At 58.1% G+C, this 24,992-nt stretch overlaps 1 protein-coding gene across 1 annotated transcript in view; it reads right to left on the bottom strand.

Moving 5' to 3' along the window:
• Positions 1-4,370: 4,370 nt before the first annotated feature.
• The window catches only part of GMDS (GDP-mannose 4,6-dehydratase), a 487,018-nt gene continuing 466,396 nt past the window's right edge, over positions 4,371-24,992 (bottom strand). Inside the window, exons 10-11 of the mRNA XM_059075578.2 lie at positions 4,844-4,912; positions 4,371-4,686 (exon numbers count right to left, since the gene is read on the bottom strand). Coding sequence (XP_058931561.2) covers positions 4,624-4,686; positions 4,844-4,912 — 132 coding nt within the window. The 3' untranslated portion in view covers positions 4,371-4,623. The remainder of the gene's footprint in view (positions 4,687-4,843; positions 4,913-24,992) is intronic.

The raw sequence follows: 24,992 nt of genomic DNA, 5'->3' as shown, positions 1-24,992 counted from the left end.
AATGGCTACAGATGTGCAAACCAGACAGGAGACGGGACCATGTGCTTAGGCGGCAGCGATCGGATTCTTAAAAATCTGCGAGTGGAGGAGAAAACGAGAACTCTGTTGTCCTCTGAGTTGAGCAAGCTCGGCGTCCCCCGCGGCGCACCGGGTCCCTGAGACCGCCGAGGCCAGGCCCGAGCCCCGTGCGCCCGGTGTGCAGCGCCTGGGTTCGGGCCCGGTCGGAGCCGCCCCGGGGCCTTCCGTGCGGTCCCGAAGAGGATTTTTATCATTGTCACCCCGCAGGACACACGGGGACAGCGGCCGGGCCTCGCAGCTGGCGGATCGGGTCCCGGCGAGAGGAGGCGGAGGGGCCGTCGGGGAGAACACGGGAGGCCCCACCGCGGCTCCCACGGCCCCGGGCTGACTGGGTGCCAGACATTCCCGGAGGGACCTCGGCCCCGGGGCCCCGCGGGGGCTTCCTGCGCGGAGCTTCGGGAAGTGCCGGGCAGTGGTTTCCAGTGTTTGGTGACTGAGAACCAACCCAACGCAGCTCGGCTTTGCGGGCCGGTCCCCGGGTGGGTCGGTGGAGCCGGGGTCGCGGGGCGCCGTCGGGGAGAAGCGGCGCGACGGGAAGGCCTCGCCGGATGGCCCTTGCCTGGAGGCTTCCTCGCCATGAAAAGCCACACTCCAGCCGAGGTCCTGCCCCCTTCCAAATAGACACTTCCGCGCCCGGGCCGCCGCTCCAGCTCCAGGCGGGTCTCACGGCCGCCCGGGGCCCAGCGCCTCCCGTCGGAGCGGCCGTCGCCAGAGCCCCCGCTGCAGCCGCCTCCCGCAGTTCACCCACCCTCCCGTTGGGAGTCAGGCCTTCTGAGCGCTGTCTCCTCGCGCGCCCTGGGCGCACCGGCGCCTGGGCGAGGCCGGGGCTGAGCCGTGTGGGACTTTCTGCTGCTTAACTGCAGCTCTCTGTGGCGTCTCAGCCCGCGCTCGGGCTCAGGGCGCTGGGACACGTGCGCGGGGTCGGGCGCGCGGCCGGCGCATGCGCGCGCTTGGTCCCCCTGCGGTCCTCGTCCTGGGATCCGGGCCCCTCGGTGCGGCCGCGGCTCGGAGGCGCTGGGTGGCGGAGCCCGGGGCCCCGCATCCGCGTCGGGGCTCCTCCTAGCAGCGGCTTCCGCGCCGGGAGCCCCAGTCCCCGAATCCAGAGATCAAAGGGGGCGTCCGCTGCGTGCGACCCCTGACCCTGGAGGCAGGGCGGGAACCGGGGTCTGGGGTCAGGCCGCGGTCGTCGGCCTCCCAGCTGGGACGCTCCGGCGTAGGAAAAGGGTGAGGGTGGGTGGTGCTGGGGACGGGGCCTGCGGCCGGTGGGACAACCCGTCGCGGGCCTGGGGCGGGGGGCGGGGCGGGGCAGCGGTGTCCTGGCGGGCCGCGACCCGAAATGGCTGGAGAGGCGGTCGCGGGCTAATCGCGGTGGCACAGCCCCCGGGGTGTGCGCGGGCGGCCTGGCCTCGGGACAGCGGGGCAGCGGCGCCAGACCCTGGGGAAGGGGACACTGGACGGTGGGGTGGGGCCCAGAGCGGCTGTGTGGCCCGGCTGCCGCTGCTGTGCGTGAAAAATTACAGCTTGCCATTTTGGGAGAGGTGCGGGGTGGCATGTTGGGGCGTGGAGATGTTTGAGAGAGCCATGTCCACACACACACACACACACACACACACACACACGATTTTTGGTAAATCTCCCAGCTCCTCCACCCCCATCCCCCCCAACGCCATCCACGCACGGACCCGCCGGGCTGCGGGTTGTGGAGAACCGACGACTTGTGAACTTGGACTTACTGGCACCCATCTTAGAACTAGAGTACCCGGCTGGGATTCCCGGTACACACAAAGGTGCCTGTGGTGCTTTGAGGCTTTTCCTTGGGGCTTCGAAAGTTATTTGTAAACAGTGTACCCATGGCTATTTTGGAACGAAATTTTGAGGTGTTGCCTCCGGCGGCGAACTTTAATAACGAAGGTCTCATTCCCCAGCAGCCGGCCAACCAACCAACCGGGGTTTCTGTGCATTTGGGGGGCTGGTGTTGGTACAGGCGATTAAGGGGGACTGAGAGGGGCCTGCAGCGGCGTCCGTACTGGTTTCCTGGTGCAGTCACAGCCCTGGAAGCCAGTTTCCCAAGGAGCCGTCTTGCGTGGGGGTTGACCTCAAAGCACTTCAGCCCTTCCCTCAAAGGTCGGCAGCCTGTGCTGCCCACGTTCGCCCCTACAAGCGGTAGAGGTGTGTCAGGTTTTCAGGGCTGGGCCCCAGTCTCTCGTCCGTCCAACAGAGGCAGCACACAGCCCACCACCGCCTGGCAGGCAGGTGTGACGCAAGCTGCGGCCCCCGCTGCCCAGGCACCCACGCGCCCTGCTGCTCACGTAGGGCACGAGCGTGGGGCCGCACTGCTTTGCTCTCCTCTTGGAGTGTAAGGTTTCACTTTCTTAGCTTTTACTTAAAAAAATCAAGGTGGAAGATACTTTATCACGTCTGAAATGAACAGTCAAAGCTGGCAAAGCAGGGAAAAGAAGTTCGCTGAAACTGAAGTGAGATTTAGGGTAGAAGAAACACTTCAGTAAGAATTGTCTTCAAGGATGTCCAAATGAAATTCACAGCCCAGAAAGCAAGCACAGAAATAAGCAAATCTGTTCTCTTTTCCTCCTTTTAAGCACACACACAGGGAGGCCAGGAAGCCAAATTACCCCTCACCCCACCATCGAAGGTGCAGGAATAGAGAGAAGGTTGCAACCAGAAATACTTCTTGTGTCCTTCAGACCCGCCGCTCCAGGCCATTTTGAGAATAATTTAACACCAAGGCACCACTGGAGCCCCATTAACCCCCTGCCTGGACCCTCTCCAGTCCTCACTGAGGAGCCTTTGGGTGACAAGCCACGGAGCACCGGGCACCGGAGCCCGGGTATGGGATGAAGTTGGGGGCTCAGGGGGTCAGAGGAAGAGGAGGAGGGGTGCCTTCCATCGGGTCAAGGCTAAGGGGAACGTGTGTGAATGTGTTTATCTGTGAGCCTGTGAGAGTGTGTTTGTGACGGGCGGGCGCGTTGGCGTTGTGTCTCCAAGTGTCTGTGAGTGACGCTGTGTGAGACGGCATGCGTGTAGGTGTGTACTTGTACTTGTGTTTGCATGTATGTGAATCTGTGTGTGATTGTGTGTATGTGAGTGTGTGTGTGCCCACCAGCCCCCAGCCCCGGAGGCCCCGCCTTCCAGGGACCATCTGTTTCCAATTAGCAGCATCACGATTGGGAGAAGGCCTGTCCTGGGGCAGCTCCCGAGCCCCGGGTGGGCCCGCTCAGGCCCCCAGTTCTGCTCGATCGGAGCCCAGGCCGCCCCGGCCAGCATGCTTTCATAGCAACTGGGGCAGCCACACAAAGAGCCCTCTTTCCTGCCACCGGCCGCTGGAGCCTGGGTCCCCCCCCAGATCATAAACCTGCCCGTGAAGACATTCAGAAATAGTTCAGCTGCACTCACACAAGCATGTGCAAAGGCTGGAATTCCATCTGCTGTGAAGTTCTATTTTATTTTCCTTGGAGGGGGAGTGAGGGGGAGAGGAGTCCTGACCTAATTTGTTCTGGGGCGATATACGGTATTTCACGCAGAGGTTTCCACCTGTACACAAGCCCTTGCTTAATGCTGGTGGATTCCACACGCGTGTGTCCACCTGCCTGAACCTGCACAGATAGGCCCTACACGGCTCGGGAGCACACGCGGTTAAAGCCAGGCCCCCAAATGCTGCTCTCAATGAAACCGGATTTCTAATTAACCTGATGTAGTTCATGTGCACGCTATCTAGCATATATTAGGCACTTAATATAAACTGGTTGAATGACTAAATCAAAATTAGATTTAAAAAGTGATCTAGTACTGAGAAGAGGTTGGAAGTAAGTAGTGTGTGTAAGATTCTAGACCACAGGCAAAGGCATGGGCTCAGAGACCTCTGGGTAACCCAGGGGCCTGGCATGGAATGTTCCAGCAATATTTACCCTCCCTTCAAGTTTCTTCTTCTAACCACCTCCCCCTGTTTCTCAAGCCTTCTTTTGAGATGGTGGGAGCCCTCTGGGTTCTAATTATAGTCGCAGAGACCAGAGCTGGTGTGAATGCTGCCTTTCTGAAGGACCTGGGCTTCCAGATCGGCTGCATAGAGCGGCTTACGGTGACCAGGTGGGTGGGCAAGGCACGGTCCGGGGCAGAGACTCGCGAGGAAGCTCCGGCCAGGCCGGGCTCAGGCCAGGCCGCAGCTCTCTCAGAAGGAAGCTATTTCACTCCAAGGCACGGATTTGGGTATTTTTGTTCTGGGGTCCCTATACAGCTGCTTTTGTAACTTGGAGACAATATCCACAGGACTGCGTTAATGCAGGTTAAGAGAAAGGATACTTTTAATAAGAAAAGAGAAAAAACCATTTGAAAGCCGCACAATTTCAGTTGTCTAGCGACATAATTTCAAGTAAAGTGAATATGTGATTAAAACATCTTGATTACCGAAACCGATCAGAGCAGAGGCCCGGACAAAAGTAGAGTGGGCGCCGCAGGAACCCATCCCGGCTGCTGCAAACCTCGGCGGCCCGGGCGCGGGTCCGGGGGCGGGGCGCGGGCACCGCTGGGCGCTCAGGCGTTGGGGTTGGTACTCATGAGCTCCACGTCGGCGTCCACCATCTCCCTCACCAGCTCCTGCGGGGAGGACGCGAGCGCTGGTGAGCCGGGAGCGTCCGGGCCCCTCCCGGGGCGCCCCCTCCACCGCGGCGCCTGCAGCGGCCGGCGCGCCCTCCCCGGCCCTCCTCGCGCCCCTCCCCGGGCCCCGCGCGGAGCGGCCGCGCTACGCACTCACCTCAAAGGCGACCCGGGGCTTCCAGCTGAGCTTCTGCTTGGCTTTGGTGCAGTCTCCCTGCAGAAAGTCCTGCGGGGCGGGGACGGAGCACACGGGCGGGCGGTCGGCGGCGGCGGACAGGCTCCCGGGTCCCCCGCGGGCCCGCGAGTCGGCGTCTCGGGCCCCGACGCTGGGCCCGGGGTCCCTGCCCGCCGCCGCCGCCGCGCCCCGCCGGTCAGCGACCTTCTTTTCCGCCTCGTGCTGTCGGGGACGCCGCCCCAAGAGACAGCCGGGTGGGATTCGCGCCCTTCTCACGGCAGCGAGAGGGGGGTGCGCCCTCCGCCCGCTCCCCTCCCCTCCCGGGCGCCCCTCTCCGGCTCCCGCGCAGCCCCGCACCCGCACCCCCACGCGCGCGGGGAGCGGCGCGTCTCTCCGGGCGGCCCCTCCAGCCCTCGGCCGTCTGCCCCGTGCGTTCTCTGCCTTCCTCAGCAGCGCCGATCTGGACCCCCTCACCCCACCGCCCGCGAAGGAGCGGCCCCGCGCTCGCACTCGGGGCCCCTCTGCCCCCGCAGCCCCTGCCCCGCCGCCCGGCTCCGACGGCGGCCCATGTGCTCGCTCTAGAGTTTCTCATCCCAGCTGACACGACCTTATCAAAATATAAAAACACATAAAAAGGGACGAGGTGACTCAAGTAGTAGCCGCTAGGCCTCCCAGCGCAGGGAGGGAGCTGCAAGGAACCGCCACGGCCTCCCGGTTTCCCTCCATTGAAGAGACTTCCTGGGAAGGAAACCAGAGGAGCGCCAAGTATCGCCGCATATATCCCAGCCTTGCTACTCCAACAGGTCCTGGGGACGCATGGATGCGAGCAAGAGGGGTGAGAATTTCAAGAGGATTCCACAAGGAGAGGGAGAAGAGGAGGAGGAAGGAAAGAAAGCAGAGACTTTGGAACAGACCATGTTGGGGGTTAGAGGAACAGCCCCTCCAGACGCCAACGTGTTCCTGCAACGGTACACGAGACAGGGGCCCTCAGACGGAGGCCAGTGAAGGCTGCCTGGACACAGGCGGGACTCTTGCCCACCACACATGCCCCAGGAAGACACTGCCCTAGCCACACGGAATACCGGAGAACGGCCTAAAAACCACGGCAACAAGGAGAGCAAGGCTTCTGTCCCCCGTCCTCCCCAGGCTCCCGGAAGGTAGATTGCGAGATGGCAAAGGCGCAGGGGCGGGCAGCACCCACTCTGCCCACCCGGCCCGGCCCCTGGCTCACGTCCGCTAAGGCGTCTGGATCCACTTCTGCACCGTTTGCCTGAAATCTGCTCCAACACGGCCCATGCAGCTCCTCTCCTCCTCCACCACCCAGCCTCACATTTGAGGCTGGAATAAATCAAGTTCCCAAAGGCACTGCATTTCGCTGAAGGGCTGACTTCCTCTCCAGCATTAGTAATAGTCAAACAAGTTATTTCTGCTGGCCTTAAAAGTCCATACGCAGAGTCTTCAGGAAAAGTAAGATGCAAATATTGCTAATTAGCAGTTTAACACAGTGCTACACGGAGCTGGAAATACGAGTGGAAAAACAGATGAATTTATTTCTCTCCCCTTTCCCTAAATAAACTTGTGTAGAGACTTCAACGATACCGCTGTTCAACTCTGAGACCCACACAAAGATATGCATTCTTTTTCCCCAGAGGGAGCTGTGAAACGTGGCATGAGGAAGCAACGGGGCCCCTCAGTTCCACAGCGGTCACGGTCACGGTCACGGCTGGAAGGAGCAGGGCCGCTGTTCCCTTCCCACACCTGCCGTGAGGTCACCGGTTCTGCAGAGGGCGTGAGCCGGGCTCTAAACTGCTTAGCAGAACCCGAAGAACCGGTGCCGTTTCAAATGGCCTCAGCAGGCTTGGAAAGGGTGCTCTGCATTGTAACTTGGTTTCCTGTATTTTTCGACAAGCGGCTCTTAATCTAAAAACAAGTAGGGAACTATAATTAAGGAAGAAGAAAAATGGCTTTCAAAAGCTCAGAAACAGACGCTGCTACCGTGCAAGGATTTCATTGAAACCAGAGATGCACCAGTGAAACTTCCCAGTGTAGTTCGGAGCCCAACCCCTACATTCCAGCTGAGCAGCTACCTTTCACCTTCTACCGAGAGGCTCTCGTCTCCCTCAAATTTGATTAGACCGAGAGATCTCGTGAAGGAAAAGGATGAGGTTCCACTAAAACGAAACGGTGGCTCTGGACACCAGCTGCTCCAAGCTGACATCTAGCCCAGCCCCTGGGCTTGTGCCCCAATCCACGTGTAGGGAAAAAGATGAAGGACGTCCCAGCTTGTTTTACCCTTAACCCCTCCCGAAGGGCTTTCGTATTCCTCCCCAGTGTGTCCTTTAGGGAAACGGCTTGGGATGCAGCAGTGGAGGGCACGTGGCCGGCATGCGGGGGGAGAGGAGGCTGCGAGCTGTGCTCTCCCAGGGCTGCTTCCAGTGCTTCCTGTCCCTTGTCACAAACCCTTTCCACCAGGGTGTGATCAAGTCCAAGGACGGGCGAGGAAGACGTTCATCTGTCTGGTTCTTCTCTTCTCTTCTGACCGTTCGGTTCCTTCTTTATTTATAGGCTTAAAGCCTCGGTATGACAACAGGGGCCAAAGCTGAATGAAAGTGATGATTTTATGTACAGTTTCCCAAACGCACGTCGTGCGCTGGGTGGTCTGGACCTTTCCTTTAAAAGAGAGACGATAAAGCCCTGGGGAGAGTATGACGCGTTTCTACGTGAAGATGGCGTTTCCCGAGCTCCGGCTCCCGGTGCCCCCCGCCCCCCCGTTTCCACAGATGCTCCGTAGGTGAGTGTCACCCTGTGATTTATTCTTGTCCGATTCAATTAGGGTTCGCTGAGCATTTTACAGCAGCAAAGCAGCACGAGCAGGGAAGGCGTGCGTGTCCAGACGCCCCGGCCCTTCGTGGTCCGAGGGCTCCAGGCCGCCTGCTGACTCGGGTGGCCTTTCGGGCTTGTCCAGCCAGGAACCCTGAAGCCTGGGTGCCGGTGGCCAGAGTGGCAGACCCCAGCAGGTAGGAAGGCGTGTTTTGCCGCAGTAATTTTTCCAGCTCTCCTGGCTTCTGTTCTTGTTACAGAGAAGTGATACAGGGCCAGACCAGAGCCTGGAAAAGTCATTAGGCCGGTTCCCGAGCCCGTGGCAGTTAACGCAGAACCCAGGAAGGCAGGGCCCGCGCTGTGTCACTGTCTTACACCCTCGCTGCAGTCTTCGGGGCACTGTTTCATCCTCATCAAGATAACAACACGCCTTTAATACACCGGTCGGATTCCTTCCCTTCCCCCAATCTTACTTTCCTTTGGTCATTATTCAGCACATTAAATACCTTTGCTACTCAGCCACTTGCCTGAAAATCACTGTGGTGAAATCTGTTAAGCAGATTCTATCACATTTCTTTTCAAAGTTCATAGTCTCCGGCTTCCCTGGTGGCGCAGTGGTTGAGAATCCGCCTGCCGATGTAGGGGACACGGGTTCGTGCCCTGGTCCGCGAAGATCCCACGTGCCGCGGAGCAACTAAGCCCGTGAGCCATGGCCGCTAGGCCTGCGCTCCGCAACGGGAGAGGCCACGACAGTGAGAGGCCCGCATACCGCAAAAAAAAAAAAAAAAAAAGTTCATAGTCTCATCTCTTTTTCTCACTCTTTCAGTGAGGTTACATTAGGAAAAATTTATTTTATTTTTATTTTTTATTTTTTTTTGCCACGCTGCACGGCTTACTACAGAATCTTAGTTCCCTGACCAGGGATTGAACCCTCACCCTCGGCAATGGAAGCGCAGAGTCCTAACCACTGGACCGCCAGAGATTTCCCAGGAAAATGTTAATACTAATATTAACATTAATATTAATTTCCAGCGATGTGTTTCAACAGGCCTGCCTGTAAGTTTTGCAAAGGGCATCTGTTTAGGTGGAGAAACATTCTGCGAGTGTGAGCTCTTCTGGCAGGATGTTGTTACATTTCTAAAGCGTGTACTGAAAGATCTGGACTCGAGTGACATCAATCAGGAGAAGGGCACAGACAGCCCGGACGACAGAAGCCCTGCTGGAGCATCTTCGAGGATTTAAGACTCGGATTGTGAGCGCTGCTCCGTGTGCATCGCTTTCCTCCCACTTTTCTTAAAAAAGCAAAATTGAGGAATAGCTGAGGTTCCAAGGGAATAAAAGAATGCCAGTGAATTTGGTTTTTGATGTCACTTGATGCTAATGCCTCCCTCTTGGGGGAAATGCCCCTGTTTAGAAAGACAGAACCGCTAACAACAGCACGGTCGACGGGGAACCTGTAAAGCTGCACGACGGTCCCAGCCACGGGCGGAGATGCTCGGCCGGCAGTCGGTGAGGACGGGAGGAAACAAACAACAAAGTCTGGGTGTTCCCCCAGAAAGTCTGCAGTAGAGCCGGCCTCTGTCGGGCAGGTTAAGCTCTTCACGTTCACGTTTACGTCCTTCGATCGAAACCTCCCCCAAGAGGCGGCGGGCCCAGAGCAGCTCGCGCCGCGGCCGCCCGAGTGAAAGGGTGCCCGGCACGGCCCCTCCCCTTCGCCTGCTGCACATCAGCGCCAGGGAAGCCGGAGCCCGGCCTCTCCTTTAACGACAGTGGCGATAAGAGACAAGAAGAAAACGGCGTCTGCTCTGCTCAGGAAGCGGCCTCAGAGGGGCCGTGTGGCAGCGGGGCTGCCGTCGGGAGGACAGTGCCGGGCTCCCCCTCGGGGAGATGCAGTCGGTCAGCACTGGCTCCACTGGCCACTGACCGTGGAGATAAAGTGGCAGCGGGTACAGAGGGAGCAGCCCGTCCCAGGCGGCCGGGATGCGGGCAGAACAGGCGCGCTGTGCCCCGGATGCCGGCACCTCTGCCAGTGGCCTCGCAAGCGAGTCCCGGGACGCGCGGTCCTGACCCCAGCGGGGTGGAGGTGCCCGAAGGGACCTCCAGGACGCTTCCCCGCCCTCCCCCCCCGATCCCCGCTGATCCCATGTTTCTGGGCTGGGGACCACTCACTTCCAATTGGTAGAATTTGGAACTAGCAGCTACTGAGAGCTACCAAACCAAGGGGGGAGAGATACATCCGCCTCCGAGCGTACCCCAGACACGGATGTGAAGTCCATCCGGCGCAGCAGAGCTTTCTGAAGAAGTGAATGGGATCACTGTCTTCCTTAGGTGTCCACTTGTAAATCTGTAAATAAAGCCTACGGTGGTTAAAAAAAAAAAAAAGCATTCACTTTATAAAGGGAGAACCCAATTCACAGCAGCATGTATAGTGCAGCCTACACAGAGATGCATCTTTTCTCATTTGTATTTCGAAAATATGATTAGCAGAAAAAGACAAATGTAGTTAGGGAAAAGGGAAGAAATACAGACACACAATTACACAGGGAAATACAGGACGAAACACACCAATTTCCTTTTAAATAGAGCTTTAAAAACATCCTGGAGAAAGTCCTTTCAGGCAGACCTGCTCGGGAGGAGCGGAGAGGAGGACAGAGCGCTCTCCCGCGTGGGGTGGGCACGCGCCCCACACCCAGGCCGGCTTCGGTCCCTGGCCGTCAGCCCCAGGCTCCCGTCCCCGTTCCCGGGGCAGAGAAGCAGGCCCCGGGGACGCCCCAGCCTTCCGCACCGGCCAGCCCCTGGGCCTCCGGGGCCTGTCTGGGGGTACTGGGTGGAGGAAAGTGTTTCTCGAAGCTGCCCCAGGAGGTTTGGGGGCTGTGGGTGCACAGGCGGGTGCGTCATGGGTCGCTCTAAATAAGTAAGCCAGTAAGGTTTGGGGGTGCAGCCTCGCAGCACACACGCCACCTTCCTGCGCCTGGCCCGCGTCCACAGCCGAGCCGCAGAGCTCATTTCTCTGTTAGCTGTGTTCCTTCATCCGCGGCGCTCACGGGAGCGTCAGCCCAGGGAAAGCGCGGCCACGTCCTGTGACTGGAGCCTCTGGATTCTGACTCCCTCCCTGACGGTCACTGGGAGCGGCTGACGCGGGGCTGACTTGCAGTGGGAATGCAGGGCCCGTTAATGAAAGGGAGATAAGATTGTCGGTGACCTCAGCATCCCGGGCTTCAAAGCCAGCTCCATCTTTGTCGGAAATTACTGGTTACTGTTAATAACTGGATCTAGGGTGTAAATGTTACCCAGGCTGGTAGGAGGTGACACAAACCCCGCGGAAAGGAGATAAAGCTCCTTCAAGTGGACCGATTAAAGAGGGTTGTCACACAGTCGGCTGGTGGCCCTCTGGAGCGCGAGGCCGGGCCGCTCTCCCTTTGCCACTTAGTACTTGCTACCCTCCAAGCACCGCACATACATCAGCTCGTTAAACCGCCAGACAATCAAGATGCAACTCAAGAGACCCTGTATTTGCTTCAGGTGGCCTCTTTCCTAGGGATGAAAGCACCTGCAAAGCACCTGTGGGGCGAAGGCACGGCTCCGAGTTCACTCACCTATAGCCTGACGCCCCCTCACCCGGGGGGCCGACTGCGGGCACCCGCGACCGCCGCGCGCACAAGGGGAAGGCGACCTCCTCTCTGGCTGTTAGATTACTCGGCCCCTTGGAAATCTGCCCACACCCTCACCCCCGCCTTTGAACATTAGTACCAAGGAGTATTGTAAGGAGTACGGATGCTTCCATGACACGGATGGGGTGTGTTCTCCTCTGGGGTGTTTCTCAGCTTCTGTGGTACATCAGCTTTTTCAAACTCAAGAAACCTCACTTCAGCCATCCATCCATCCATCCATCCATCCTTCCTTCCTTCCTTCCTTCCTTCCTCCCTCCCTCCCTCCCTCCCTTCCTTTTCCCCAACCAAAACAGAAATGACGTGATGGTCATTCAAACATACGTCCCCTCAGCAACTTCTTAAGGCTAACCAGGCCACTGACAGCATCCAGATTCTTGCTTTTTGGTAGTTTCTCTGGGGAGTTTCGTATCTGAGGAAAAATTAAGATGACTGCTATGACGTTTGTTAGTAAGGGTTTTGAGACATGGGGAGACATGAGTATGAAGACGAATCTTTAGGTTTTCTATGATTCTATCTGTCCATTCATTCGGTCTCCTGTCAATAGTGGGTTTCCCAGGCTGTGGCGTAGCTACACCACCCGGTTACCGGGTGTATTTTCTTTTCTACCTACGTAAGAGAGACAGAACCCCATTCCCGAACACGGCTAAAGAGATACTTAAACCAAACAACTTCACAGATGTCACAAAGCCACCTAGTGGCCGCGCGCTGGACCAGAAGCCAGCACTCACGACGCCCAGTAGGACGAGCCCTCCACAGGAAGCGCTGTAAGCAGCATGCTTTGTGGACATTCGTTTGAGTGGCAAAGAGGCCTCTGAAGAACGAAGACTAAACCAAGTGGAAACATCAAGGCGTTCCAGTGCTGGGTGACAAGACGGCCAGGGCAGAGGAACACTCGTGGTCCAGCGTGTGTGAGGCTTCTGGACCCGGCGAGCTAACTGAAGGTGGTGGAAATGAGACTGTTGGTTACAAGGGAAAGGGGTCGACAGGGAAGGTGCTGCAGGACCCTGGGTGGGGGGGCGGGGCTTACACGGAGGGTGTGCATTTGTCAAAGCCGGTTCAGATCTGCGCGTTTCCCCACACACATATTTTATCTCAATAACAGAAGCTCCTTAGACGCTGACAGCACAGACAGCACTGGGGAGACCTGGCTTCATCTGTGGCTCAAGCACTGAGCTGTGCGGCCTTGGGAGGGTTCTCAATGCTTCTGAGCCTCAGGTTTTAAATCTGTGAAATGGGGAAACACGGCCCACCGGCAAGGCTGCTGGGAGGATTCGCGGTTACACGTGGAAAGCAGCTGGCACCATTTCTAGCTCCATCAGGACAACAGGCTGGCTAGTGTTGCTTTTATCACCACGGTGGAGGGAAAGCAATGCTTTTCATATCTTACAGTAACATCAGGGATGAAAACGTAATCTTCTAAAGTGGGCTGTCTTACAGTTTTTCTTTTATAGTTACGTCGCTTTTACCTTGCACCCTAACCTAACTTCTGTCTCTAGATCATCATCTTTCGAGGAATGGTAACAGACTTGGTATTCTGTTTTTCCCCAATTCCCGTAATCGTTTCACATGCTCTTGACTGTTGCCAAACCTTTACAGCCTTAGACGCTGGGGAAGCGGCCCTGGACTAGACAAGGCCTTGTCATGAGCGTCTGTTTCAGCAGGAGGGACGGTCTGGAGCACAGGAGACGTGAGTAAGGCCGTCTCAGCCACAGGAGTTCAGGGCAGACGCTGAACGGGAGGGGAGCTTGAGCCACAGTGGCAGGCCCTTCCTGAAGCGGTGACGTTTATCAGAGATTTGACTGATGAGAAAAAGCGTCGCGTGACGCTTTGGGGCAGCAGGGTCTTTCGGGGATGGAGGGAAGGCCGTGAGTCTGGACAGGGTGACGAGGCGTTTGGAGCCCAGAGGAGCCTGGCGATCACACTGGCCCCCGGGGTGATTCCCGTCACGGGACCCGGGACCTTCGCAGCAAAGCCATGTCGTCACACGACTTTATTCTGTAGTCACTGACGGGCTCTTAGCGCACCTGCAGCCCGTCGGCCACAGCTGTAAACTGGCCACCTCGGCCTAACGTAGTTTGAAAGTCTGATTTTCTGACGCCAATGTAATTTTTGAAAGCACGTGTGGGACTGACTTCCAGCTCCGTGTTTACCCCGGGGGGTGGGGGGATGATCGATCTTTGCCCGGAACGCGCCCCAACTCACACTCACAACCCCCTCCCTCCTAAAGATCTGTCACTGTCTGTTGTGCTTGGGTCACTCAGCCTGGGAACGTCTGGCTGCTCTTGAAGGGATGGGGTCTGGGCACCCACCCGTGAGAGGCAGGACCGTGCCCAGCGGGCCTGCAGGACACAGTGCCCTCGGGGCCTCCCGGGGCGGAGGGCAGGGCCTGGTGCTGCGCCAGCGCCTGCCGTGTGTGCAAGGAAGGGCTGACCCTCTTCTGGTCCGGCAAGGACGCCGCAGACCTCCTGAGGGCTCTGCCTGCCCTCTGTCTCCTCCTGCAGGAGCGGGTCCCCGCAGGCGTTGGGTGCAGCCCCAGCTGCCCTGTGGACACGGCCCTCTTCTGCCCCGTGAGGTCCCGAGAGGATGGGACGCGGCACCTAACCCTGCGTGAGTTTAAATTTTTTTTTTTTACGAAATCCTGTGTGTGTGTGTGTGTGTGTGTGTGTGTGTGTGTGTGACGTAAAGGTCCACACACCTGCAGAGAAAGAATCTGCTTTACTTTTAAGATTTGTGGACCTTATCAGCCTCAGACTGAGTGCAGAGTCTGGCGTTGCTCGGAGCCCCGGGAGGCTTTGAGCACGGGCTCAGCTGGGTGTCTCCGACCTCACCGTGGCCGCCGAGCGGGCTGACAGCGGCTGGAGACCAGGGGAGGCCAGGGGACGGTGGCGGCCGGGACGGGCGTAGCGGTGAGGAGGCAGGAAGCGGGTGAAGCGGGGCCCGCTCTGGAGGGGGAGCAGGCGGAGGCCTGGCCGGGGGACAGAGGTGTGGGAGAGCACGCGCGGAGAACGCCGGGACGGGGGCCCCAGTGGGAACCTCTTCGCGGCGTTCGGAGACTCGTGGGAACTGAGCGCTGCCAGCAAAGTACGAGGGTCGCATTTTATCACGACCCCTCGGCCGTTAGACGTTGTCCTCTTTTCAGGGAAACCTCTCGTTTTCATGATCATGAGACAGAGACCCTTCCAAAGTATTCCTTCTGTAGAATCACCTGTGGTCTCCCCTGTCATTCCGTGGACACACTGTCTCGTTTCGAATCTTGATTTGATGCCAAACCTCTCAGCGGAGGAAGTCTGGTGAACCCCGTGTGGGAGGGAGGCCCCTCAGCTCCATCCACGCCCCCCAGCGGGCAGCCTGGCCACGCCTGACCGAGCAGGGAAAGGGTTAAGCCAGCCGCGTCCACGGCGTCCCGCCAACACGTCCCCTTCAGCCTGCGGCCGCTGCACAAGAAAGCATGAGGGGGCCTTTCACATGACATCATAAAAGCCTGATTTATCGCCAGCCACCAAACAACTAGAAAATCATAACATCCTTTCAGGAAAATGCAGTGGAAAATAATCAGGCTGACTTGATGGAAGCTTCGGGGGGGACTCCGAGTGCGACAGGCCGCCCAGAAACCCTTGGCAGGTGCTGTGCTTGTGGCCAGAGCGGCTGACGCCATCGAGGCTGGGGTCCGAGCCGTGCGCTGCCCAGGACCGAGCGTGGCTTTCGTGTCCACAGATACAACGAGAGCTTGGGTCACACTCTGCCCCCTTGGCTGAGGTAACGGTCCGGTGCGGGCGAAAGTCTTCTGCAAGTGACAGCTGTACGCAGACATGAGAAGTTACTGGTCACAGAAACGTAGGCACCACCCCGTGTCACGTGCCCCACCCACGGCTCCTCCCAGGATGCTGTCCTTCATTCCGTGTCATGTCTGCAGAGCGCGCGCCCGTCTAAGATGCGTCACCGTCCTTAACAACCCAGGGGCCAAGAGACGGCGCAGAGGAGGCACTGGAGGCGCCCCGGGAAATGCAGGGCTGGCCGCCTCCCGCCACCGGGAGTTGGTCCCAGGGACGTCCGTCCGCGCCGCCGAGCGGCACCTCGCGCTCAGTAACTGGATAAAACCACCGGGCAGGAGCGCGGCTCCTCTGACGGGCATATGACGCACCTGCAGACAAACGCCGGAAGGGGAGCCGAGGCCGACGAGAGCCTCCGGCGGCTCTAGGACTGCGGCCACGGCAACTCCACGCGGCCCGCCGGCACCAGCGGGGGCCCACCTCGGCCAGGAGACGCCGACTCTGAAGGCCCCGGGCCTCTGGGGTGAGGGGGGGACCCACAGGGCCGGTCTCGGGAGGAAGCTGGGCAGGAACGCAGCCCTGGACTCAGTTCAGAGCGACTGTCACTTGCTTTTGCTGCTTCCCCTCAGGTGTGCGGCGCGGGCTCTTTGCAGGATCACAGGTGCACGCAGCAGAGGCCCAGAGAAGGTTCCTGAAAGGCTGGGGCTCCGTGCGGCCCCGCGAAGGGGAGACGCCCCAGGCGGGAGGGGCTCAGCCCGGCCGCGACCCGTCAGCCTGCAGAGGGACCTCCGGGCACGCGGGGCCTCCGGGCACCTGGGGCCGCCCCGACCCGACGGCCGCCCTCCCCGGCCCGAGCCCCCAGGGCCTGCGGCAAACGGGGATGCCGTGGACGTGGACGGGGCAGGGGAAGGCCAGCCAAAGCTAGCCCTGCACCCGGTTCTGGGACCGGAGCCCCCCTCCGTGAAGGAGGCGGCGGTGGGACCGGAGTGTCAAGGCCCCATCCGAGCCCCCGCTCACGCCCCAGGGATGGGACGGCCGGCGCCCGCCCGGTACTACGGGCCCCCCTGCACCTGCGCGCTGCAGTCCTCCCCGTGAACGGCGGCCTCGTTGGCGCGCGCAGCTCTGGCCCGGACTGGAGCCGCGCGGGGGGCAGGGCACGTGGCGCGGGGGCAGCGGCCCGGCCCCGGCCCGGGGAGCTCAAGCAGGGGCCGCGCGCGCGGGCTGACCGCGCTGGGGCGGGAACCGGGCTCCAGACCCCGCCCCCAGGGGAGCACCCTGGACGCCGGGCAGCCCGTCCGGCCGCCCCGACTGCAGCGCGGCCACGCGGGGACCGCGTCGCGCCCGGCCGCTGCGGCCACACGTGGGCATTTACCCCAGGGCCCCCGCGCCGTCCCCCCCCTCCCCGGAGCCCCCATGCACCACAGCACGACCTCTCGGGCTCAGCCTAGGCTGCAGAGTCCCGTTCCGCTGACCAGGAATCCGAGGCTTGGTCACAAAGTTAGGGACTAGGGCTCGGGGGCGAGCTTCAGACTCTGGCTGCTTTGCTCCCCAACCCTTGACCGCAACCCTACGTCGAGTGAAAGCCCCACGAGGCAAGGACTGGATCTCGGCCACGGGCGGGACCGCGCAGCGCACGGCGGGGGCGCCCCGGACACCGGCCTCCCCACCCCGCGGTCTCCTGCGCGGCTCTGCTTTTCTCCGCGGGGTCCCTGCGGCCGGTCCGCCCCCAGGGTGTGAGCTCCCAGGACGCCAGCACACAGCAGGAGCTCAGCAAGGATCTGTTTCGTGGGTCAGAAACGTTTGCAGCCAAGGTCAGTACTTTCCCCCGTTTCCCCCAAGAAACGCACCTGCCCCCCGCCCTCCCCCCGCCTTTGTCACCATCACCCCTGCCGCCCCCGGTTTGAAGTCACGGCGACTGAGACTGCCTCTTGTTCCCCAAACCTCTTCCAGAACTTCGAGCTCGGGTCCCCCTTTCTCAGCCCTGAGGCCAGACGCAGGGTGTGAGGACAGCCCCCGCAGCCCCGCCCCGCCCCAGGGCCCCCTCTCCCGGGCGTGCTGCTCCTTCCCCCAGACAGAAATCTCCATTGTCTGCCAAGCCATTCCTTCTTAGAAGACCTGGCTCTCCACGCGGACCTACCCCGACAGCATCTCCCAAGGGCATGCACCCTCCCAGAGCGCCCCATCCGCTGCCGCATCCTGGGCACGCAGGGGTTGGGCACCTGTCGCGCCGCCCGGGGAAAGGAGCTCTGTCTAGTCTCTTCCGCCCCCGATCACAGCCTGGTACGGATGCTGCTCACAGCGGCTGCCCAAGAGAGAGGTGCTGAAAGAGTGACTGGGCTCCGTGTTTTAAGCTCTCTCCCCCCATTTGATGAGAACGGGCCTGGAGCTCTGTAACGTGGGCGATGCTTTAGCGTAGCCTATCTTTTCAGGATTTCCCTGGGTTGTTCTTTAGAAGTGACAGCACAAGCGGTGCGGTTACTCCGGGGAGAAGAGGATCAGAGGGGTCTCTTTTAGGTGGAATTTCACGTCTCTGACGTGTCTGCACATCTCAGCGTCCACCCCGACTGGCAGAAAACGTTTCTCTGCAATGCGGTGCTTCTGAGTCGCTTCCACATTTCAAGCTGCCTATGGAGTGGCCTTCAGCAACGTGCAAGGTTCCGTGGGTTATTTTATGTCACTGTTGAGGGCCGCTCCGTGATGTACGGCTTAAGTTCACAGCTAGCAGCACAATGTACTGATTTTATACGGCAGAACCCTAGAACAAGCATCTGTTTGGCTGAACCCATATTCCTTGCCACTCCAAGCGAAGAGCAGCTTCAAACACATGCTACGAGTTTACAACTGAATATTCTCCTCTCTTCCTTTATTGCCTCCTCAGTGAAAAGGCAGAGTTGTTTTGCATGGAGAATCCCCAGGTCTTTTAGTTTCGCAATCCCTTAACTCATGGGGAGTCGAGCTAATCACCACTCCCAAATGATGAAACATCGAAACCATTAACAACTTTACATGAAAGCGTTTGTGAAATAGCTGCATTTTACAGGTCTACGTGTAGAGATACTGTGGAAATCGCTGGTTGTTGCCTGTGTGTTGAGTTTTCCTGCCGGCCCTGATGGAGACCTTGCTGATAAAGGACCTAAAATATGAACAGTCTTCTCAGAGCTCTTCTCTGAATTTATTGCTCTAAATTTCCAGCTATAAGGGTTGTAAAGGCTACACTCTACAAAGTCAGAAATAAAGAGGTCATACGTTTAATTTTAAGGCATTCTCTTAAAATGCAGAAATGTAAATACAATTCTTATTTTGCTTCAAGTGTTGACTTATAATACTGTCTACGAAATACCATTGATATGCCAGGTTTCAGGTTTTGCCACAGGGCTGGGCCTCCCGGTGTGGGAGGTGTGCACCCTTCAGCCCTCGGGGTCCTGATCCGGAGCGGGCCTACGACAGCCCCTCAGGAGCAGGTATAGGAGGTGGGGAGCCTGCCGCTCCGTGGGGCTTGCACCGTCGTATGACTCACCTCAGCCCAGGTCCCAAGGACGCATCGTTGGCTTCTTAACAGACGGGAGAACTCCGTCTCAGAGGTCAATTCGGGGGTCAGAATAGCTGATAATTCTCAGTCTCTAAATTTAACAATTACACCCCCAACGTGGAACCCGGTGGGACGCTGTGTACGCAGCCTCCCATGGAACATGGTCAATAACACTTTTCAGTTTTCCTAATAACACAGCCATTCAGCTACGATTCCCGGAGGAATGAAATCCTGTCACTGCACCTTGTAACACGAAAGCGCGTTGCACAAGGTGCAGATGCACCCAACCCAGGTGTTCCTGCCTCAGTGACCCCATCTCCCTGGTGCACGGCCAAAGGGCATCTCTTCCTTTGGCCTCATCCCCACCTGGTCTCAGCGAAAGGCCACCTACCCAGGTGATTCTCGCCAACCACCTTTTCTTGAAAAGTTTATCGCATCCTTCTCTGTAAAGACACTTTCACGTTGTTTTAAAGATACCCCTTAGACACCATGGTCCTAACGGCTCTTTAAGAAAGTAGTTCTAACGTGTCTTGTTTCTTTGCGTGGGTGACTGGTTTCATAAGAATTTTTTCCAAGCTCATCTTTCAGAGAGCCCTGAAGCACAGAATGGCCTTTCTGGCCTGTCTCCTGGCCCGTGACCCTGACCCTCACCTTATGGAAAGGGCCCTGCTGTCTGGACCCTTCCCCGCCCCCTGCCCAGCAACGGCTCCCGTGGCCCCAGCGTCCGCGGGGCTGCAGGGCGGCTCTGAGGCCGCAGCCTCTGCCCACCTCCCCGCCCCCCGCCTCACTCTGCGGACACTGGTGTCTCCCACATCGGGACCGCGCTTGCAGCACCGAGGGCGCTAACTGTGGCCGTGGCCCCTCGCCCAGCACAGGCGCGAAGGCCGGACCCCACTCTGGCTCCTCGGCTCTCCTCTGCGGCGCTCCAGGGTCCCGCCCGTGCCGAGGACACCACCGGCGACACACGTTAGTCTCTTTCTTTAAACGGAATAGGCTCCTTGAGGCGCTGGTCCTTCCGAGTGTCCGCCCAGACAGCCTGTTCCAGCGGCACCCGGGACACGGGCGACGTGCCCCCGGCATCGTGACCAGAGCCGGGAATACTCAGGAGACTCTGGCCACTTTTCGTTGCATTTTAATTACCAAGTAGGAGAAAATGTACATCCCGGGGGAAAAGCCCTCTTAACTCACTGTCTCTTGACTGTTTTAAAGAACTGCGAGAGTCTTGTTACACCAGAAAAAAAAAAAAAGGAACCCACGAAGGGAACAGAAAAATGCCCCACGGCTGCACCGCCTGGGCAGGGCCAGGTCAGCAGGGAGCACTGGGAGCCACCTGGCTGGGCCCCTCGTGGACGCGACCCAGGCTCGGCCCGGCAGGGCGCGGCCCCCGCAGAGCGGCACCTGAATAGTTCTGGCCGTGCTGGGTTCCACCACCTTTCGCAGCGCTCACGCCCCTAGATCTGGTCACGCAGGGAGCCCGCCCCAGCATGTAGGCAGCGGCCCACACTCCCCCCTGGCCTGTTCCCGCCACGTCTGAGCTCACACCTGTCCTGCAGGTGCTCGGTGACAGGCTCAGGAGGTCCCCGAGCGCCGCTGTCCTCCCCACCCTCACACCCACGCGGCCCCGGGCGGCACTGCCAGGCTTGCAGTCGAGGGACCGAAAAGGGAAAGAGACGTTCTGCTGAGATGCCCCGGGAGCTCAACTCCTGGTTCCTGGGTCACCGAGGCTCTAACTATGCCGTGTGCACAACTGCGCTAAGTGCAAGCGCCGACCTGGGCGCCTGCGGCCACAGACAGCAGCACACTGGGGTCTCACCCGAGGTCACCCGTCCCCCATCCCTGACCTTGCAGAGCACGGACACAGACATGGCCCCTTCGTCAGGGTCACACGGGTGTGACTGTCAGCGTCCGCATTTCCGGGGTGACCCCTCGGGGCCTACTGACTGGTTTGTAGCGGGCAGCCCTGCTCTGCCTCACGAAGCCGGGGCGGCAGCGGGGGGCTGAGCGGGATACGGTGTCAGGACGTCTGCAGACCCGGCCAACTGGTAACGACGGTGTCCATCCTTCTCCCCGTCCTACACGTGTCACCGCACAAATGCCCTTTCTCCCAAGCACACATCAGGGAAACCCTGGCCTCTACCACCTCACGCTCACCTGCTGTCCTCTGCACAGGACGTGTTACGTTCTCCTTGCTGGCAGCGTCCCAGGGCCCAGAAACGTCTGTCAGCTCAGATACTATTGAGGGCCTCCTTCTGTCCACATTCCACTGCTTGTCCTTGCTCTGCGTATTGGATGTGCACAGGCTCACACACACACACACACACACACACACACACACACACACACACACACACACGTACACATACACACGTGTGTGCACATGCTGCCCTGGCCTTCTCCCCACACTTGGCCGGGTCACTGGTTCTGGCTAAGCATCCCCTCCATCTCTCGGGCTTGTGTGTCTTACTCTGTAGCCTTCCAGTCCACCTCCGGTCATCCAGGTCACAAACCCACTGCATTCTTGGCCCCCCTGCCTCTCCTATGCCTTCAGGTGGGTCTCCCGGGGGTCCTAGTGCTATAGTCAGATGTGGTTTCCTCCTCTGACCCTCAAGGCATCACCCCGATGCCCTCAACTGGTGTCAGTTCTCATCTGTCTTCTGACTCATTCATATAATTTGCTTATCATTCAGGTTGGACTGTAGTCCATTCTAGGAAAAAAGATTAATTTTTCCTTTTCTCCATGATCAAAGATGGTGCTGTGCTTACAAAGGGACTTCAAAAACAAGTGCAGGGATTCCCTGGTGGCACAGTAGTTAAGAATCCACCTGCCAATGCGGGGGACATGGGTTCAAGCCCTGGTCCGGGAAGATCCCACATGCCGCGGAGCAACTAAGCCCGTGTGCCACAACTACTGAGCCCACGAGCCACAACACTGAAGCCCGTGTGCCTAGAGCCTGTGCTCCTCAACAAGAGAAGCCACCGCAATGAGAAGCCCGCGCACCACAATGAAGAGTAGCACCCCCCTCGCCACTACTAGAGAAAGCCCGCACGCAGCAATGAAGACCCAACGCAGCCAAAAAAATAAATTAATTAAAATTTAAAAAAACAAGTGCAAAATATACATGTATATGGAAAGACATCCCATGTTCATGGATTGGAAGAGTTAATGTGCTAAGAGAACAATGCTACCCAAAGTCATCTACACACCCAGTGCAACCCCTATTAAAACTCCAGTAGATTTTTTTTTTCTTCGTAGAAATAAGAATCCATCCTAAAATTCATATGAAATCTCAAGGGCCTGGGAATAGACAACAGAATCTTAAAAAAGAAAAAGTTGGAAAAAGTTTGAAATCACTTCCTGATTTCAAAAGCTATTACTAAAGCTATGATAGTCAAAGCTGTTTCTGGCATAAAGACAGATGAATAAACCAATGGGATAGAACACAGATCCCAGAAATAAAACCTTGTATACATGGTCAAAAGATAAAATGGCTAGAAGAAAACATGAGGGAAAAGTTTTTTGACATTGGATCTGGCAATAATTTCTTGATATGTCACCAGAAACACAAGCAATAAAATTAATAATAGATAAACTGGACTACATCAGAAACTAAAACTTGTGTATATCAAAGGACACAATGAACAGGGTAAAAATACAACCTACTGAATGGGAGAAAAATGTGTGAAAACTATATATCTGATAAGGGATTAATATCCAGAATAAAGAACTCCCCAAAACTTAATAACAATAAAACAAACATCCTGATTGAAAAATGGACAAAGGACTTGAATAGACATTTCTTCAAAGAAGACATAAAAATAGGCAATAAGCAAATGAAAAGATGCTCAACATTGCTAACAAATATGGAAACAGATCAAAACCACAACAAGATACCACTTCACACCCATTCGGATGGTTACTGTAAAAAAAATAAACAGCAAACAACAAGAGTTGGCGAGGATGTGGGGAAACTGGAACCATTGCACCCTGTTGGTGGCAACGTAAAACGGTGCAGTCAGTATCGAGATAGTATGGAGACGCCTCGAAAAACACAGGATTAATATATGATCCAGCAATTCTACTTCTGGGTACGTATCCAAAAGAATTGAAAGCAAGGTCTTGAACAGACACTTGGACACCCATGTTCTCAGCAGCATTATTCACAATAAGCAGAAGGTGGAAGCAACCCAAGTGTCCATCGACAGACGATGGATGAACAAAACATGGTCCACACACCAAATGGAACACTATTCAGTCTTAAACAGGAAGGAAACCCTGACACAGGCTATACAACATGGATGGACTCTGAGGACATTGTGCTGGTGAAATAAGCCAGACACAAAAGGACAAATATTACATGATCCCACCCACATGAGGTCCCTCAGGGAATCCGACTCATAGAGACAGAAAGTAGGAGGGTGGGCCCAGGGACTGGGGGAGGGGAGTGAGGGGCGGGGGCGGGACGGCGCGGCCCCCACCGCGCGGGAGTGGCCTGGCATCCGGCTAGAGCCGGGGTCGCACCTACAGGCCGGGGGCCGAGGGAAACGAGGAAGGCCCAGGGCCATCGGAACAGCGGCCAGACCCACGCGGGGGAAACGGAGGAGACGACGGCCGGGAACCGGCGACACGCGGGAGCTCGGGGCGCGGCGGGCGCGACAGACCGGGGCCTGGGCGGTGCGGAAGGAGAGCAGAGCCGGTCCGCAGCCGTTCAGGGCGCACCCAGCGCCCCGGGAGGCCCGGGCGCGGGCTCTGTCCCGGGGAAGAGGGGCCGGGCCCGGCGACGGAGGGCCCGGCCCTCGGGGATGTTGGTGGCGCGTCCCCAGGCCGCTCGCGGGAGTATTGGAAGACAGACATCCGCGTGGGTCACAGGTGTCACCTCCACAGCTGACCTTAACTTAATGCCGTCACGAAACCCAGGGAAACGCCTCGATTTAAGAAAAAAAAGGAAGCTCCCTGGCGGTCCAGGGGCTGGGACTCAGTGCTTTTACCGTGGGCCCCGGGTTCAGTCCCTGGTCGGGAACGAAGATCCTGCAAGCCTCTCGGTGCAGCACAAAAAAAAAAAAAAAGAAAGAGGAACTGAAAGAAATCATCCCAATATTCCCCCCGGTGGCTGATGACAGTGCAAGTTTGAGGGTTACTCCCGAGGAGCGAGGAGCTGGCGAGACGAGGAGGGCAGCCGGCCGGGAGGAAGGACGCTGGCTGAACCGACTGGCACCGAGGATTCAGAAGCACACCTTTCAGAGTTTACAAATCCCCGGGAGGGGGTGGACAGAATCCAGCTGTAGATCTGCATCTCTTTATTCTATGACATCGTAAGAGGTACGGCCGTGTCCCTTCATACGACGTTTTCTTCTAGGGTACCCTTTGGGGAGGTGTAAGACCTAAAGTCACGTTTTTTATGCCACAGAACTCACTGCTCAGGGATGGTTTTTAAGGCCAGACGGTAGCTTTTCTGGAGCGTGCCCCGGCGGAGGAGAGCGAGGGAAGCCCACGCGGGCGCCTCTGAAATCTGCTGGAGAGCCTGGGCAGCGAGGGGCTCGGGCGTGGAGGCGTGCAGCTGGGGCACGGGGAGGCAGGGCGTCGCCCAGAAAAGGCGGCCCTTTAGGAACCCAGCCCGCTCTAAACTGGGGACCCCTCACGGCACCCCGTCTTCTTTTGCCGCATCTGAAACCCTCAGAGCTTCCTGGGGTAGCCAGACGACGCTTCTGGGTGCGGTGGTTGCTGGGGCCCCTCCCCGTGGGAACCACTGGGATCCCCCCTCAGCTCTGACAGTGGCCTGCGGGGCCTTGTCCCCACTCCCCCTGCGCCAGGCCCCCGGCTGCTCTCTCAGCTGGCCAAGCACACACCTGCCTCAGGGCCTGGGCCCCGCGGACGCCCTTCCTCCGAAGGTCACTTCCGGCACGGCCCACGCAGACCCTCACTACTGCAGAGGCCCCCCCCGGCTGCACCTCCTGCTTTATCCTTCACAGCACACGTGTCCCCGGCCTGTCCGCCGTCACGGGCCGTGTCGCCCATCAGGACGCAGGTGCCCCCGGGCCGCGAGCAGAGCTGCGCACACCGCCAGCACCCGGAGAGAATGTGGGGGGCAAACGCTCAGTATCCGCACGTACGGCCTGTTACAGCTCCTTTGAGAATAAGGCGGCTAAATGCTGCTTCCACACACACAAAGGAACCCAGTACAGTTTTCACTTTGGTGATTCTTTCTATCAGATTCACTCTGAAATGTTAGCCATTCTTACTCCAAAGAACCAACTGTGGATCCTTAACAATCTGTTTTTAAGATCAAAAATCTGCTCTTGCTGCTTGAATCTTCTATCGACCTTCGGTCAAAACCAAGAGAGCC

The sequence above is a fragment of the Kogia breviceps genome, chromosome 10 (genome assembly GCF_026419965.1).
Source record: "Kogia breviceps isolate mKogBre1 chromosome 10, mKogBre1 haplotype 1, whole genome shotgun sequence".
NCBI classification, from domain to species: Eukaryota; Metazoa; Chordata; class Mammalia; order Artiodactyla; family Physeteridae; genus Kogia; species Kogia breviceps.
Note: the sequence above shows the minus strand (reverse complement) of the source record. Positions and strands in the feature narration are given on the sequence as shown.